At 39.7% G+C, this 2,500-nt stretch overlaps 1 protein-coding gene across 1 annotated transcript in view; it reads left to right on the top strand.

Moving 5' to 3' along the window:
• The first annotated feature begins 319 nt into the window (after positions 1–319).
• LOC128706146 (monocarboxylate transporter 13-like) overlaps positions 320–2,500 on the top strand; it is a 5,771-nt gene continuing 3,590 nt past the window's right edge. The window contains exon 1 of the mRNA XM_070082736.1: positions 320–1,130. Within this exon, the coding sequence (XP_069938837.1) occupies positions 600–1,130 (531 nt within the window). The 5' untranslated portion in view covers positions 320–599. The remainder of the gene's footprint in view (positions 1,131–2,500) is intronic.

Here is a 2,500-nt window from a genome sequence, read left to right as displayed (position 1 = left end):
AGGTCAGTGGGGTGCAAGTTGGCGGGTAAATGATGACTTCTTCAGTGATATTAGATATCCCATAATCTTGTCTACTCACCCTACCTTTCCTGATCACTCTTACATAAATGATATAGAAAACTGTTATAAATATCTTGAAAAAAAAAAAGAAAATGGAAATAATCTCTCAAGAAAACTGGCAACTGTTAACCAAAATAAAATTGATAGACTGAAAACTAGGGCTTTGTCCTTCCCCCACAACCCACCCAACCCCTTCCTCCCCCACCTCTTCCTTCCCACATAAAATGTTTATCAGTTCCTTGTACTCTGTCATGCAGACAGGAGTTGCTGTGAGCTCCAAGACTAGTGTAGTGACATCAGCAGGAGCTGCTGCGGTAGAGTAGACAGACTTCAGTGTTGTGGCAGCCACAAGAGCTGCTGTAGCAGTGAAGACTTGTGTTGTCCCACACAGCTCTGCAGTGGAAACTGGATCAGTTTTCCAGTCTTACAACACACAACACCTAAGGAACATAAACATCTTGAAATTCAGAAGCCTTGACTGATATACTTCTCCTTGATTCGGAACACTTTCAGTAATAAAACTCACACACATAACAACAATGTCCAAGTGCAGACTGACTGGCGATACCAAGGTGGAAAATAATGGGTACTATAATAGAGCTTTTTATGGGGAGGAAATGAATGAAAGTGTTCAGCGAGATGAAGACACTTGCATTGAGATGGAGTATCTGGCAGGAAGAGGCATCACTTCACCAGAATTCGACGCTGCTGTTTCTGATTTACGTAAGAGATCCCAGTGCGAAAACACCGTCATTCACACTGTCTGGAATGGTGTCCATAAAGGAGAATCAGATGCTAAAGAGAAGGAAAATGAAATGGAAAAAGAAAGCCACAAGGAAAGTGTCTTATATACAAACGAAGAGGGCCAAAAGCTTCATCAAAATTCTCCAGAAACAGATCATCACCCAGGAACCCCAACCTCCGAGAAGCCCCCAGGTCCTCCAAGACCCGGAGCGTCGAACATTGCGATATTCGACAGTGGAAACGACAGTTGCACAGATGGTGAAGATAAAGAGGTGCCAGACGGAGGCTGGGGCTACGTGGTCACCGCCGGATGTTTCATCATTATGGTGAGGGAACACAAATTAGTAGTTAGGGTGTACACCTTAGTGTATCGAAGTGTATCAAGAATTATTATTATATATTTTTTGTGGAAAATACTATATATTTTCCTGAAGTACAGTATATCTAAATTGATGGCCTATATTGTATTTAATAAAAATTATGTTATGAAAATGGGAAACTCTGCGCCTGTGCAGAAAGGACACTCGCCATTGTTGTTTGAATTGGACAAGAAACGTTAGCGAATAATCGGAGGAATTTTCGTCGCTCTAGAGGTTAAATTGGGCTGACATCTCTCAAACAGGAGCCGAAATTGTTGGATTTGCATTCCTGCATAACTTGAGATATCAGACGACTGGACAAGACAGCTCCAGGAACCTCAGATAAGCTATCTAAATTTGTGTTATAATTCTGGCCAGCATTAGCTTCATAAATTTTGTTAGAATGAGGCTTTTGAGTATGATACACTTTAATCTCCAGTCAAATTGGTGAGTGATATTAAGATATATTCTTCTTCTGTTATGTAAATGTGTGTATATATAATCATTTATTAATTTTAATATACAGTCCACAAACTTATATATTTACCAGAATTCCTGGTGATGCATATTTCATTTGTAATTAATAGGTCTAGAGCAACTTGTGGATATGACAGTTGTAGGTATCGAAGGGGGACATTTTTGCGACCTAGGTGTCCCAACTTCCTACTTGTCTATGTAACTTTGATAAATAATAATTATCTTTGTTATCATTTACTGGTATGTACATTATGAGTTACATCCAAATAAATGCAGTTTTCCACATTTTTGTTAGAGTAAAAACTGAAGACTGTTGTGAAGAAAAGGATGTTTGAGAGATTGTTAGGTAAGACACATATGCAACAGTTAAGTATCTTTATTTCGAAACGTTTCGCCTACACAGTAGGCTTCTTCAGTCGAGTACAGAAAAGTTGATAGAAGCAGAAGAGACGCTAGGACGATGTAATCAGACCATCACCGTTGAAGTTTTGAGGTGGTCAGTCCCTCAGTCTTGAGAAACAGTTGAAGTGACAGGATGGAGCCTTATACACCGCTTCTCCAGACTGAGGGACTGACCATCTCAAAACTTCAAGGGTGATGGACTGATTACATCGTCTTCACGTCTCTTGTGCTTCTATCAACTTTTCTGTACTCGACTGAAGAAGCCTACTGTGTAGGCGAAACGTTTCGAAATGAAGATACCGAACTGTTGCATATGTGTCTTACCTAACAACCTGTCGGTATTTTATACCATTTTAATATTCACGATGTTTGAGAGAGATGCATGTTACTGCCGTTCTAGAAACAACAGCCCAACTAATCAGGAACAGAATGGAAAATGTAATTGTTTCTTGATGATA

This window comes from Cherax quadricarinatus, chromosome 8 (assembly GCF_038502225.1).
Source record: "Cherax quadricarinatus isolate ZL_2023a chromosome 8, ASM3850222v1, whole genome shotgun sequence".
NCBI lineage: Eukaryota > Metazoa > Arthropoda > Malacostraca > Decapoda > Parastacidae > Cherax > Cherax quadricarinatus.
This window is presented reverse-complemented; position numbering and strand designations above follow the sequence as displayed.